At 40.1% G+C, this 14,808-nt stretch overlaps 1 protein-coding gene across 1 annotated transcript; it reads left to right on the forward strand.

Annotated features, from left to right (window-relative positions):
* The first annotated feature begins 1,868 nt into the window (after positions 1-1,868).
* FETUB (fetuin B) lies at positions 1,869-13,130 on the forward strand. Its single transcript, XM_054386213.1, has 7 exons — positions 1,869-2,087; positions 6,390-6,500; positions 8,803-8,890; positions 10,081-10,247; positions 11,154-11,267; positions 12,173-12,262; positions 12,726-13,130. Exons 1-7 carry the CDS (start codon positions 1,869-1,871, stop codon positions 13,128-13,130), a joined length of 1,194 nt encoding a protein of 397 aa, XP_054242188.1.
* The last annotated feature ends 1,678 nt before the right edge of the window (positions 13,131-14,808 follow it).

The raw sequence follows: 14,808 nt of genomic DNA on the forward strand, positions 1-14,808 counted from the left end.
CCTTCCCTCTCCCCTCCCCTCTCAGCATATAACTTCAGATGGTTCTTACTTCACCACTAAGTTTGTTCTCAGGCAATAAAAATGCAGCAGCATGTTACAATTAGCAGTGGAGTTCACATGCAACCATACCTGCTTCTAAACCCACAGGAATATAAAGCTAGGCTTTGCCAGCAGGGGCTGAAAGCAGGTGCAACAAAAAGTTCAAACAGGAGATGAAAGGAAACAAGGCTTGCTCTTTGCCATCAGAAGCAACATGTAGTGATGGCAAGTTCACACAGTACTTTGTACAATGTGGCAGTGAAAACAAAGTCAGAAAGTTGGGGGAAGATAGGATGAAACAGGAAGAAATATTCAGGGCTCAGAGCAGGGGGTCAAATACAAGGTAGGTCTCAAGAAATTAAAATCTTTAGGAAGCAAAAGACAAGCGGGTTGAAGTCAAGACACTGAGAGGGAACAAATCCTGAAACAGAACCTTCAACAGCATAAGACCATTTTGATAGCCTTGGTTCACTTATTGTTTATTGTAGGAGATTGTCCAGAGTCAGGACACGGACTCAATATGAGTTAAAGTCCTGCTCAGCCAGAGTCAAGACATAGACCCAATATTAGTTCAGAATCTTGCTCCTTTATTATTATAAGACACAGGCTTTTATAGAATTCTGTGCTGTCCATGTGGATAAGGTTAGCCTGCAATTGACTAACATACATTGTTCATGCACTCGTTACTGTACGCTGATTGGAATATGCTATCGGCAATGTTTTTCTGCCTTGCAGTTCCAACACCTGGCTTCATCTCCTGTTTACTGCTCTGCCAAGCTTTCTCTTATCAGCCTCTCAAGGACATGTCAGCCTCTTTATAGTTAGTTTGGCTTGGATTGTGCAGCTCATGGCCTTTTATCTTCTGGCCATTTCTCTACAGTTTATTTCCTCTAATTTCTTACAGCATCATATTTTACAGCAATTCTTACAGCACCGTCCTCACCAACAGAAGTGAAGTCTTTGTGGGTGAGAATAAAACTTATTCACATATATGCCACATGTATGCCACTATATTCAATTACAGTGAATTTTAAGTCTCAAATAAACACAATGGAATTTCTGCTTAAAAGCAGACACCATGATGAGATCATTACTTCTTTACATTGTCTTGTTATCATATTATCTAACAGTACTTAACATCTTGAGCAGGCCATTTATCCTGAAGCTTCCTGGCTGGACATGGACTGCATTTTGCTGGCTTAGCAATTTAGCTACCTAACCTTAGAGTTAGGTATCCAGCTGAGTAAAAATGCTCAAAGAATGAATCCAAACCAAGCCTTCTACTCCAATCAAACTCACTGCATGTAACAGACAGTCAGTTAGTTTGTTTACAATCAGCATTTAATAGATACAAAAAACATTCAGCCTTGTGGCCCTTATCCAGTTCCCCTTCAAATTACCGAGACCTTTGTCATTGTCTTATTTGGAAGAAGAACTGGATCAGTGACAGAACAGAGCTGGAGCCAGACCTACCTAGCACGTGAGTTTATTTAAGCAATTCTGTTCCTTAAGAAAACAGCTCTATGTCTATTCTTCTCCCTTGCAATGAGGTTAAAGTTATATGATCTGCCCAGTCAAGTCCAAGTTGGAGATGTAAAGCCAGAAGGAGAAAGTGCTCTTTGATCTCAGAGAGAGCAACAGCACTTTTGTAAGACTTTATAATCATTGACTTAGTGTTTGCTGTTGCAGCTGTAGATTTAAAGGTGATAGTCAGTATCTAATAAAGAGTGGACACAGCTTCTAAAGAGACAGGGCTCCATTACTGAAGTCTGTTATTTCGCACAGGTCAGCCCCCCCATACTGATTTACCATTCTGGTCTCTAAGCAGAATGGTTTTACTTGTTTCAGTGCTCCTTGGCATACAGGCGCTTTGGTCCTGTGGTGCCTCTCCTACCAGAAAATCACCACCAGCATTGCTCTCCCCGACTTGTGATGAGATTGCAGTAGAGGAGGCTGCCGATCTAGCTCTTCGCAAGATCAATGCTGACCGAGAGGAGGGCTACATACTCAGGCTCTACCGAATTTTCAGTGTCCGAGAACATCCTCAGGTAAGTCACCCGCTTGTTCTGTATCTGCTTCCCCCACGAAGAGCCCTGTGTCCATCACTATTCCTTAGCATTATCTGTGTGACCTAAGAAATATTTCAAAAGGCAAATGTAAAGTTGCATTCACAGGACTCCAGAGGCCATGTCAACTTTACACAGAGATGACTAGAAACGGTTTCATCACCACTGTGGGCAATTAGAGAGCAAATCTCAGTCATGATTCTCTGCTGCCTGCCCCTGGAATAGCTCCAGGCATCAGTTCAAATTTAGTATGAAACACCACTACTCTGATTTAATTTCATTTTACACCTTCCTCCCACTGCCTTGAGCAGTTGGAGTGCAAAGGCTATTAAGTTATCGTGTGTTTCTCACAAAAAGATGTAAGCACTAACAGGTGTAAATACATCCAGCTTGGGACCAGGGAATTCCTTCACAGACCTCTAAATGATGACTCATTCTCCAGAAGAAATCTGAAACCAGTTCAAGTGCACAAATTACACTGAAAAAAAATCTACGGAATATAACTCTCATATCCTCAAGTATCTTATTTCTCTATGTGTGCTTAATTTATTACTATTTCATGTTACAATAGCTGACTCTGCTAGCACTAGCCAGGGACAACCTGAAATGAGTGCTTGAGGCCCACAACACATAAGGCACTGTGGAAGTACACTCCTAACATTCCCTGATTGCTCACTTCCCATAATCCTACCTGAAAGGCTGGTTTCTGAACCCTTAAAGAAAATCAGTCTCATTGCCAGATGTTTAAAGATCCATACTGGCAGATATGACACTACTTCTTGCTGCTCTCACAAGGACAAAGCTTCTTCAAACATGTGTCCTCCAGCAATCTGAGGTTTCACAACCAAAGATGTACTTTGCTGGGCTTTGCACTATGTTCTCTATATGGCTTTGCTCAGGTGACAGAATGTGTCCACCAAATAATTGGATCAGGTCTCCTGAGAATTTTTTCTACACGAGATGCCTCTGGCTGGCCCACAACCCATATCGTCAGTCATAGAGCCTCTGTCCTGGGGCTATTTCCTACTGACAATAATTAGAGCATCCCTGTGACCACCATAGAGTGCAGCATGCTGTAAACCACTTCATGTATTTTTCTGCTTCTCCTTTTCGTCCGTGCTAAGAATATATTAGCACAGGAGAATTTTGGTCCTTGTTTGTGATTCGGTCTGTCACTTAATTCCCTAAATGCTTAACTTCATGCCTTAGCACATAGTTTGGGGTTTTTTGTGAATTTAGGAAGCTAATTAATTTTTATTCTTATTTTTTCCTATCTAATATTGTTTCTCCTGTAATAAGGTATTCCATGACACTGTAATAGCAAACCAGACCACCTAAGCCCCTTGCCACATTTTTCCTGCTGCTGGGACCAAGTACATAAGCAGCTGTCAGCTATGTCAGCGATGTTTACGGATAGTAGCAGCCTTCTGCAACCTTCTATTCCCTTCAAAAAAATAAAGTATTTTTTGCCTTTTTTAAAAATCAGCCAGTCATCCTTTCTCTCATTTTTTTTACCCAATACTCAGGATAAAAACACTTTCAAAGTTACTTCAAATTCAAACCTGCCCTTAAGCAACCTGTGGTTCAGTTTTGCTCTAATTGAAACTAATGAGCCATCTGCTATTAACTTACATGCAAGTAGGACAGAGCTTTTCCTTCATACAAGATGCTCATGATTAATTTCACTGACAGACACTTAACCAAAATTACAAAACGTGGCAAAATATTTAATTTCTTTCCCTCGCACCAGGTCACCCTGTCACAAAGGTGATGTGGCTGCATTGCCACCACATCTCTTCTGGCTCCCCAGGCTCCCCAGTACTCATTGTAGCAGCAATCCTAGATCAGCAGTGCTGAGGAAGGGATCTTTTTGGCAATGCAGAAAAGATAGAAGTTCTTATTCAATCCTAAGCAGATACCAAAAAGCCTTTGCATAATGGTCTTTTAATGAAAATTAAAATAAGGATGATGAAACCTTCAGAGATCTGCTGAGCTCTGAATAAACCCCAAATTACCTTTTCCCCAGTGGAGGATGATACATACAGAAGCAGGTAGACAAAAAGATGTGTAGATTTTATAATAACCTCATCTGCGTATTAGAGCTGATATTATACAAGAGAGCTACAGGCAACAGGAAATAGAGCCTGGTCCACCGTGGCTGCATTTAGGATTTCAAGATACCAGGCTTTACAATCAGTCTTCATGATTCAGCTGAATAACCCCATCTAACATCAAATACATTTGATTATAAGAACATTTCTTTAATGAGACAGGAGCATGCTTTTGCTTCCAGAATACCTGAAGAGCTGACTTGAAAGCTCAAGTCACCAATCTCAACTTTGGGACTCCTTCAAGATGCACATTTTCCTTGGATATCACTTGTTCAAGCAAGACAAGTCTTACTAACATTTTTTTCTCACAGAGGATGTTTAAAGTTACAAGCATGTACCAAGTGCTGCACTAAGTTTTCAACAAATGGCAATTGCTCTTTGACCAGTCTTACTTTCTATTTACTGATTTAATCTATATTAATTCTCATAATAAAGAGAGATATCATCATGGTATTAGGTACCTTGTGAGTAAACAGAATTATGATCAGTTCCTTCCCCGGAAGGAAGTATGCAGCCAGGTGTGGGGAAGCTGCTATGCCATTGTATGCAGTGCTGCTTCACTCTTTGTCAAAGCAGCTTTTGATCTTTTCACAACCTTCAAAACAACACTTAGAATTAAACCTCAGGATTAGTGCAGGCAAACCTTGAGAGCTCAGTGTGAGGCGTTACCAGATTAGTTCTTAGAATACTCTGGGAAAAAAAGGAGGATATGAAAAGATTAAAAAAACGGCATAAAGCGTAATTGCATATGACTTAGAGACAAAACTAACAACATAATCTTATCTTTATTCTCTATTTATTTTTCTCTTTTATATTTAAAGGGTCTGGGTTTAAAATCACCACCTCTGTCTCTTTCCAGAGATCTCTCTATACTGTGTGGCCAGAATAGTTTGCATCACTGAGTCTTCCCAGACCTCAAGAAAGATACCTCTTAGTGTTTTTCCAAGCAAAACAAAAAAAAAAAAAAAAAAAGGCAGCAGTACTCTAGCCTTTAGATGCCCTATTGACTGATCTTCAGTTGCTGTTAGACAGAAATCAAAACTGAAACCAAAATTGTACAGATACTGGCCCCAGAATTCTACAAGAGCCTTGCCCCATAAAGTGTGGGTTTTTTTCCATAAATCAGTGAAATCAACTAGGAATGAATGAATTAATGAATACTGCTCTCATTCAGTTTTGGTTTTTATCTCCCTTTTCAGTAAAGACATAATCCCAGTCCAAACATCTAAATTCTTCAGGATGTATAAAAGACAGCTGTTCTCTTTCCAGCTTTCCACTACATAAAATAAAATATGATCCTACTAAGCTATATCCCTGATAAATATCCTGGAAGGGTGCTTACCCATATTTACAGTGGAAGCAGAACCAGGAGCTTCACCAAGCAGCATCTCACCTTCCACTACAAAATTATGTATTTTTATACATATATATATAAACACTTGTATTCTTTCCCTGCCCCTCTCACATAGAAACATGTTTGCCCAAAATCTGAGCCCTAGCTGCTATATGCACCTGTGCTGCACTGAACTGAGTAAAGGTTTCTGGATTTAAGCATGGGCTCAGAACTCAAGCACTGGTCTGAAGCTTTAAGTGCATCAGAGAAATCCATGTGGATATGTGAGGTCTCTCACAGCACATTCTAGTATGAAAGAATATTTGTCTGCATGAATGCAGTCATTGCCTCTTTATGGCAACTGTAAAGCATCAATACTTGAAGAAGACACTACTCCAAGAAGGAAGGTATTTCTGTTTCTAATACCTACTGGAATATTCTGTGTTAGCAGTTTTTTATTACTTGTGGTATTTATTGTCTCATTCTTACTGAAGGCAAAAACCCCCTCTACCTTTCAAATCTAACCATAAAACACAGTTGATGAAAACATCACTAGATTTAGTCCTTATTCTTGGGTTCTAGTTGGTAATAGAATCAGGATAAGACTGACTCCAAAAGACTACAATTAAAGCTGGCTGGACATATGACCAGACCTGTCTGAAGAGCACCTAAACGTCACCCAGTTTGTGACCACTGAGCATTTGTCCCACAGAATGTTCAGTTTTCAGGGATATCTGTGTATATACATATGTATTCTGTGTTTCTCCATCTCTTCCTTTTATGTGTTCCCACATTGTTCTATATAAAACTGGGGTATGATTCTCTCTCATTTGTTTTCAGGAGATCACTGGTTCTGTCTTCTATCTCATCTTGGATGTAGTAGATACCGAATGCCATGTACTCAGCAGAAAGTTGTGGAAGAACTGTAAGGCCAGAGTACCTCATTCGACTGTAAGGATGTTATTTTCTAATTTAATCTCAAGTATGACCATAGAATCATAGAACTGTCAGGGTTGGAAGGGACCTCAACAATCATTCAGTTCCAAACCCCCTGCCATGGGCAGGGACACCTCACCCTAGATCAGGTTGGTGAGAGCCCCATCCAGCCTGGCCTTAAAACTGCCAGGGATGGGGCTTCTACCACCTCCCTGGGCAACATGTTCCAGTATCTTACCACTGTCATGAAGAACTTTCTCCTAACATCCAATATGAATCTACCCTCTGCTAGCTTGGATCCATTCCCCCTAGTCCTATCACTACCTGACATCCTAAAAGAGTCCCTCACCAACTTTTTTGTAGTCTCCTTTAAGATACTGGAAGGCTACAATAAGGTCTCCTTGGAGCCTTCTCTTCTCCAGACTGAGTAGCCCCAACTCTCTCAGTCTGTCTCCACAGGAGAGGTGCTCCAGCCCTTTGGATCAGTCTCATGGTCCTTCTCTGGACACACTCCAGCACATCCAGATCTTTCCTGTAATAGGGGTTCCAGATCTGGACACAGTATGATGTGTTACTCAGGTAATACTGAGTACATGTGTATTTTTAGTAGGCAGCAGAGCTTAGAAGAAATCAAACCCCATTTTTTAAAGTTCTACAGTTTTTCTCTGTACTTTCTAATCATTTTCTAGACTGGTAAGATTTATATTAAAAATGAAAAATGGAAAGATTTTTTTTGACCAAAGCTATTAAGCAGCCATAGCTAAATAGCTATGCTAGGACACTATTTAGAATAAATGATTTACTTTTTATAGCAACCCTGTAAGAGTTTATTTTAAAGACAGTCTGTCAAGAATAAAAAGAATCTCAATTTTATATAACAAGCAATTTTTGGTTTAGTTTAATTCCACTTTTATCCTGACAACTTTGCAAAAATTGCACTGGAAGAGGAGAAAAAAAGAAAAAGATCAGCAAGATAAGCTGCAAAGACAGAAAGTGATCTAAGACTGTTGCTACAGGTGACCAAAATGATTCTGAACAAGTGAAAAAACCCTTATAAAAAGTAGAATGATAAGAAAGAAGCTTCCTGTGGGGAAAAAAAGAAAAAAAAAAAAAGATTCAATTACTCTCTGCTGCTTCTTAGGTCAATCATTTTTAATTGAAAAAAATGGAAAAAATAAAAATAATTCTGCTCATTTCTGCATACAGTGCCTTCAGCAGGAAAATGGTGCAAAGAGCATATTGTTGATACAGCTTCTGTGAAGTCAATACATCTATGCCCTAGAGGCCTTGATTATACGTGTGCCAATGTTTAAGAAGCACTCAGGGAATGTATATGCCACTTACTAACACAAACTCACAATGGATAGTAAGAGACCAGCATTTTTTTCTGCCATAAAGTCAGAGTTTCTTTGTGTGGAGGGTGCCACAAAACTGATTTATGATCTTTCCTACCACTCTCCTTCCTTACTATCAACACAGGGAGAAGATGGAAGACAAGTGACTGGATCCAGACACTCTGAACTGATCTCCAGGTTTAAGCTTTCTGAGTTATAGACATAGTTCCAGCTCATGGCGGAAGGGCTTGACCAGGAAAAACAATCTGTGACATCTGAGCACTTCTCAGGTGCCAGAAGTACCTCATATAGGCCATCCTGCATGCAAATACTGACTCTGTGTAGCTTGGAATTACACCAGGGGAAGATCTAGGCTTGTTATTTCTAAAGGAGATACTTAGAAATGTTCTTCATTTCTATCTGAGTATATACACAACTTTTTTTCTTGAAAAGAATTTCGTGATGCAAGTAGGAAATGAGCTACTCATTGGGACCAGATGATCACAGAATCATAGAATGGTTTGGGTTGGAAGGGACCATAAAGATCATTTATTTCTAAACCCCTTGCCATGGGCAGGGACACCTTCCACTAGATCAAGTTGCTCAAGGCTCTGTCCAATCTAGCCTTGACCACCTCCAGGGAGGAGGCATCTACAACTTCTTTGGGCAACCTGTTCCAGTGTCTCATCACCCTCACTGTAAAGAACTTCTTCCTATTATCCAGTCTCAATCTACCCTCTTTCAGCTTAAAGCCATTGCTCCTCATCCTATCACTACAAGCCCTTATACAAAGTCCTCCCCTGACTTTCTTGTAGGCCCCTTCAGGTGCTGGAAGGCCACTACAAGGTCTCCCCAGAGCCTTACCTTCTCCAGGATGAACAGCCCCAACTCTCTCAGCCTGTCCTCATAGGGGAGGAGCTCCAGCCTTCTGATCATGCAAAGGGTGCAATATTAATTGTTTCTAAATGTTTATGCTGTTTTAGGTTTATGGTCAATGCAAAGCAATCATCTACATTAATCAGGCAAGAAATATTGCTCATCTGAATAATTATGATTGCACTTTACAACCAGGTATGTCTTTATTTAACACATTCACTTTAAAAGAGGACTTGAAAAATACTCTTTTGCCACACACCATTACTTTAAATTTTAATTGTCATTATGGCCCCACAGCGTGTGCATTAGTTTTCAGCTGCCCTAGTTTTCTCAAGTCAGTGATCATAAGGCCAGTACGGTCAAAGCACTGCAGTAATAACTGTTTTCATCTCTGAGAAACCCAGCAGAGCCTCTATATGGGCTTTTACCCTTGTCATGACCCAGTATCCTGCGCCAGCTCTGGGCAGCAGGGGAGGTGGCGCTAAGATTAAAAAAATTACCTTGGAGTAAATTAAAGGGAACTGACAACAAACAGATGATGAGTTTGATTTATTAGAGCCAAGGAAAACTCTCAGTAAAGACACTTGGTTGGACAGGAGCAGAGGGAAAATGGGAAGAGAAAGGAGAGGGAAAGAGAGAGAGAGGACAAAAGAAGGTATCACCACTCCTTGGATCCAGCAATGATTTCACAGGGACAGTCTAGGTTCTTGATGGTGGGTGCACATTCTAACTGCCTTCTGTGATAACCCTGGAAGTTTCAGTCCTTTTATACCTTTTTGGTAGTGAGGTGGAGGGGTGGTGGGTGTCTCTCCAAATCACAGAGAGAGGTGTGCACCGCACAATGCAATGTCTGTCACAAGATGCTGTTACACAGGGTTTTAAAGAGGGAATTCCCACCTCTGCAGGCATTATCTCTTTTCATTGTTAAACCAGCAGCTCTCCTCCAGAGCTATCAAGGCCATCACCCTGTCTATTCGTGACCACGTGTGTCACATCTTGTTTGAGACAACAGTCAGAGAGGGCTATCAGCCCTGCCCTGCTACACTCATTGTTTTGAGACAATAGAGGACTGGGCTATCACAACCCTCTGGTCCAAAGAGCATTTCTATGCATTTTTCAAAGGTGAGGAACATCAGCAAGGCTACTGCCAGTAGGCTGAGCTTCTTTCTGCAGTGTTTCTGCCTCCACTGCAACATTTTTATGGGTCTGCAAATTCATAAAGATCCAAAACTGCTGAGTGAAGTGAACCACATCTTATTATTCCAGGGGACTGGAGGACAAGTGGATAGGGTTAGGGGTATATATGTACTTACAGTGACCTACACTATTAGCCTGCTCATATGGTTATGCTTTCTCTAATGACATTGTTTTGTTTGAATAAAAAGTTCCACCCAGATATATCTGGAAAATATGTCCTGACTGCCCAGTTGATGACAATCCAAATGAGCCCAAATATTTGGAAACTGCTGTTCAAAGCCTTGCCAAGTTCAATGAAGAGAGTGAACAAACTCATTATTTTTCTGTCCTCAATGTCACAAGAGCTTCAATGCAGGTAAGCCAAGGCTCATCTCACTTGCTTTAGCCGTCAAGAAGTAATGGATCCACCTGTTAATAACTTTGTATGATTTGTTCTATCTTACAGATTGTTTAGAATTTGTATCTGTATAGCACAGAGAATACTTCTCCTGGGAAATTAGGATCTGCATTGATCCAAGACTGACTCTACTTATTGCAAAAAGAAAGGCTTTATGCAAAACTCAATACAGATTTACATTCTAAAATTTAGGAGAGCTTCACTGTGAGCTCTTTTCTTCTACCACCATCCTGAACTAGTGATTCCCTAATAGAAAGTATTTAATAAAGCACAGTCATCCTTTCCAACATATACCTGTAATTCACCAAATGAGTTTAAAATGAGTTTTAGACTAACAGAGAGTTAATGATCACTGGCTAAATCCTGTTTGTCTACCACAGTAGTATCTGGTCTTTCTAAAATTCATTATCTATAGCTAACAAGGTAGTTTTCACTCTTCACCTCGAACTGTTAGATATTGTTACAATATCATATTTCATTGCTCACGTTTTCCAAATCTGAGGTACTTGCACTTCAGAAATGGCAAAAGTGATCTTGTTCATTAAAGCAGCCAAAAACTATGGAGAAGGCCCTGATGAGGGTCTTTGGATGGGTAGTTCTATGTGGATGCTAACTTATTACAAAACTCCAACTAATTTCAACTGTATCTAATCCATGAGTTCCTAAGGTTATGCATTTGTAAGAAATAAAAAAATAACCAGGCAATAAAGCTGCACTGGCCAAAAAAAAAAAAAAAATCATTCTATTTTAATGCAACTAACAGTAATGCTGCAACTATAGCCTGCTCCTTTCACACTTAGTAGGATTCTTCCTTCTTTCTGACACATGCACAAGGTCTAATTGTCATTGGTCTCTCATTAACAGTGGGTCATTGGTCCTGCATATTTTGTGGAGTTTTTAATTCAGGAGACATCCTGCTCCAAAAGTGACAAGAGTGCTGACATCTCCAAGTGCAAACCACTTCCACCAGAACAAGCTGTAAGGACTTTTCCTTGTATAAACACCTATCTTTCAGAAACTATGGTTCCTCAGTGAATACTTAGCTTATTCCTTTGATTCTCTGTGGACAAGAATCAAAGCCCACAGGCATCTTTTTATGGATTGTACTGCTATGCTGTCTTGGCAATGTATAAAATGCTTTGGAATAAATATTTCAGTAAAAGGCCTGAATTCTCACCTAAGAAGTCCACGGGCAAAGAAAATAGAAAGAAAAAAAAAAAAGACACAGAAAAAGGTGGAGTTGCCATTGCCTTACAAAACAGACTCATTCTTAAGGGTTTCTTGCAAGTAAACAGACATAGACAATTAATCACAATCAATGCATAAATAATATATTCATATTACAATCAAGTCAGGTAAGGAAAACATTTAGGAACTAAATTAAAAATTATAAAAGAAACTGGGCATACTGCCAGGAGGTAACATTTCAAGTCCCATCTTAACTTAGATCCAAGCCCTGTTACCTACAGCCCAGTAAAACTACAACTATTAGAAGCAACATTTTTTCATAGTTTCTTTCACTAGTATGGTATTAAATTGGTTTTGCCTGAAAAAACTTATATTAGGTTCTATTATGCAACTTGACTGCATGGGGATATTCTGCTGCAGCAGAACTTAAGTGTGCTGTTGTAATTGGGCCTTAAGTTGCCAGCTCATTTTTACTGTCATGTTACCTAACCCTCTTTTGCTAACATAAGGCCTTTTTCAAAATGCTGCCTGTCTTTGTAAGCTTGCCAATCCCAAAATAAAAGTTGGCCCAAGCTGCTTATCCCTACATACAGAAGCTCTAGCTATTCAGCCTTTCATAATCACTTATTTTACAACATAAGAGCTAAGTATTAGTGCTACCATGTGAAAAACAAGTTTGCATTTTCTTCTTCCAGCAAATAGGCTTCTGCAAAGGCTCTGTAGTCAACAGCCGTGTGGAACATCAACAGTTTGTCTCAATATCCTGTGAAATCTACAGTCTGCAGGTAATTCTCAATCTGGTCTTAATATTGCAAGAGTAATACATCTTTACAAAACAAGAGCTGAACTCTTGAAAGCCCAGCCACTCTTAAGTTTTCTTATTCACAAAGATATGGGATTTCAAGAAAGTGATAAGGTCGAATAGGGAAGAAATTTCTCCTGTGACAAAATAGACTATTGCTAGGTGAATCAATAGAGTAAGTTGAGAGTCAGTCACACAGAATGTGTTCAGAAAGCTTTACAAAGATACTGTAAATAACAAATGGAATGCAAGAAGCAAGTTTCATGCACCCACCTCCACTGGCATAAGAAGTAGTTCCATATGTCTATCCTTTGAGCTTCTGTTCTGCATCTGGTCTTTGCAGACTGAAACTACAGCAGATCCTTAGTGTGAAGGGTGACCTTGCTCGTATCTGAAAGAATTTGGAATAGCTTCAGTACAGGTAATGCTTATTGTCTGTTATTTAGGATCCTGCCACTGAAGAGCAAGCTAATGAGACATCTGGAGAACCCAGCCAGACTCATCAACAATCTTCCCCTTCAGAAGCCAATCCTTTCTCCCCACATCTACAAAAGACAATGGGCTCAGTCAAAATGTTACCCCCTTCAACTGAGGACATCTCTTTCTACCACCTACCAGAAAGTCATAACACACATAAAGATAGAAAGCCAGTTCCACCCGAGGCTGTAGAATCTAAGCCCAGTGTTGATGAAGAAAAGTCTCAGGTAGACAAACCAAACTTGACCAAACCACTCACTGGCCCAGTTATTCTCCCTTTTCCTCAAGAACTTTCTCTATCAGACTCATGTCCAGGAGAAGCAAAGGAGCCGAAGGCCATCCTTGAGCCTTTGATGCCTAAAAAGCCCACTTGAGTCTAGTCAGCATTCAATCATCTCTACTATGTGTGACAACATAATGGCCAAAATGGCAATTTGTGCAACAGCTTTAAATAAATAAATTGCTTATTACAGTCTTCTGAGAGCTCTCAATTTTTTAAGAAAGCACAACAAAAGAAATTTAACTGGGGCATTTTCCAACCAAATAATTTGGCTTTTAATTTTACTAATTACTCTTAATTTACATTCTAATTTCATTTTAATTCTTCCCATCAGTAAGAGTTTGAAGGAAAGGTAACTGTGGCGGGTAAAAGAACCTGAAGGGCTGACACTGCTCAAAGGCATCAGAACAAAATATCCACAGTAGTAAAAGTCTGTCAGGACACAGTATGGGACAGCTGCTCCCAAAGGGATGATGAGACAGGGCAAGCATGATGGCCAGGCTGGCAGGTCAGGGGCCTGTCCCATGGTACCTGAGCAAGGCGAGTAGGGCAGATCCAGGCCTGGGCTGGTTACAGCAGGAGCCCAGATCACCACAGAAGTTCATGGGCAAGGAGGCACATCTGAGATCAAGCCAGCTATGTAAGTTTTCAAATCAGAGTCACACAGCCCAGTGGTGTCCAAGCAAGTGCACAGTAATGAGGCAGGTCTGAGATCAGGCCAGGAAGACAGGCTGCAGATCTGAACCCGTGTCTGGATCAACAGGGTCCATGGCTCAGCACAGGCACAGCTGCAATACACCAGGAGGTCCTGTGGGATTTGGGCCTGAGTTGGGTGGGACCTCTCCATATGGTAGCCTGGGAGCCTGTGTCCAAAGTCACCAAGGAGAAGGGCAACAGACCCCAGCTGTGCTGCCAGTTGGCCCAGAGAGCCCCCAGCAGCCAAGCCTCCAGGGGTGTATCTCCTTACAGAGCCATACCTGGTGTCATGGTGTACAAGTAGAGAAGGTGACTGTTCCAAAATTAAAAGCTGGTGGGTTTTGGAATTTTATGGCTTAACTTCTTACTTATAATGTGATGAGTTTAGGCTTTTTTTTTTTTTTTAATTTTCCATGGAAGATCTCCAGACAGATTATTTTTTTTCTAATACTTTATACCCTCACTTAAAGAAAGTGAAAAAGGCTATTGTGAAACCTCTGCAAATAATTCTGGCTGGTGGAGAATCAAGCCCAAGCTATTCAGGTTCTTATGCTTTTCTGACCCTGCTGTGCAGGAAAAACGATGATTTACAAGATCAGCTTAATTCTTAGTTGAGATAGGTTATATTAACTGCCTTATAATAAAAACTACAGGGACACGCCACAGCCCATAGCTAAGAAAAATCAATTTCACTGTAGCCAGACGTAGCAAATGCACTGACAATAACAAATATAAATAAATGAGAAGACAAGAAGAATAAAAAGACTGAACATGGGAAAGAAATGTTGCTTGTGGCCAGGAGTACCCTGCTATTTGCACCACAGAGCCCTTCTCTAGTTGCCACCCAATCTGTAAAATAATTTGTTCAAAACAAAATCAATAAAATATTACTGTTTCTGAAGCTTTTATGCTGCTGAATCATCCCTAGAGGTGCTGGGTAATTTCTCCATTCAAAAAGCTTTTCAGCAAAAAATTATGGTTTGGTTAAAGTATTCTGACATTCTGCAATTTGATAAAAAGGTATTATTTCATTATTATAAATAAAATATAAATAAAAGTATTACTTTCTTTTGAGT

The sequence above is a fragment of the Indicator indicator genome, chromosome 13, assembly GCF_027791375.1.
Source record: "Indicator indicator isolate 239-I01 chromosome 13, UM_Iind_1.1, whole genome shotgun sequence".
NCBI classification, from domain to species: domain Eukaryota; kingdom Metazoa; phylum Chordata; class Aves; order Piciformes; family Indicatoridae; genus Indicator; species Indicator indicator.

What these genes read in the sequence shown, in the direction of transcription:
- FETUB (XM_054386213.1), top strand. Translation starts at nt 1,869, where the DNA reads ATGGTTTTACTTGTTTCAGTGCTCCTTGGCATACAGGCGCTTTGGTCC. An exon ending in GTGTCCGAGAACATCCTCAG is followed by an intron (nt 2,088 to 6,389) that starts GTAAGTCACCCG and finishes ATTTGTTTTCAG; the next exon opens with GAGATCACTGGTTCTGTCTT. An exon ending in TCACAAGAGCTTCAATGCAG is followed by an intron (nt 10,248 to 11,153) that starts GTAAGCCAAGGC and finishes TCTCATTAACAG; the next exon opens with TGGGTCATTGGTCCTGCATA.